The 588-nt window shown below is 65.6% G+C and overlaps 1 protein-coding gene across 1 annotated transcript in view; it reads left to right on the forward strand.

Annotated features, from left to right (window-relative positions):
- Positions 1–396, forward strand: part of HMGA1 (high mobility group AT-hook 1) — a 2,790-nt gene extending 2,394 nt beyond the window's left edge. Inside the window, exon 3 of the mRNA XM_009888315.1 lies at positions 340–396. Coding sequence (XP_009886617.1) covers positions 340–396 — 57 coding nt within the window. The remainder of the gene's footprint in view (positions 1–339) is intronic.
- Positions 397–588: the final 192 nt, after the last annotated feature.

Genomic DNA, 588 nt, shown 5'->3' on the forward strand with positions numbered 1-588 from the left:
CCACGTGCGGTGCCGGACACGGACACCCGGTCAGACACGGACACCCAGTCCTGCCACCACCAGCACCCCCCTGGTGGCAACTGGGGACATGGCACTGGCGATGGGGACCGCAGTCTCACACTGATGCGAACCCACCCGGGGGGGGGTCTTACCTGGGATTTAACCCGTAACGCTGAAACCTGGTTAAATTTGGAGTCCTCAAAGCCAGGAGGGTGCTGGTGCCTCAGTTTCCCTTCTTTGCACCAAGGGCGTGATGTCCCTGCTCAGCCCTTCACCCAGGGATGGAGGGGGGTGTCCGCACTCCCCGGCACCCCCCGACCACTCTCCCTTGCCTCGCAGCAGCAGGACGAGGAGGAGGTGAACATTTCCCAGGAGTCATCCGAGGAGGAGCAGTGAAACCTCCCGAACCGGCGCTACCTCATCGCCCGACGGTCCCCGCGTCCTCGGCGGCCGGGAGAGAGGGACGGGGAGAAACCCACCGCACCGCCCTGGCTTTTTCCTCCTCCCTCCTCCGCTCCTTCCTCACCCTCAGACAACGGCAGCACTGGAAAACGGCCCAACCCGGGTGGCCCCCCCACAGCCCCCCCC

The sequence above is a fragment of the Charadrius vociferus genome, unplaced genomic scaffold, assembly GCF_000708025.1.
Source record: "Charadrius vociferus isolate BGI_N301 unplaced genomic scaffold, ASM70802v2 scaffold266, whole genome shotgun sequence".
Classification (NCBI taxonomy): domain Eukaryota; kingdom Metazoa; phylum Chordata; class Aves; order Charadriiformes; family Charadriidae; genus Charadrius; species Charadrius vociferus.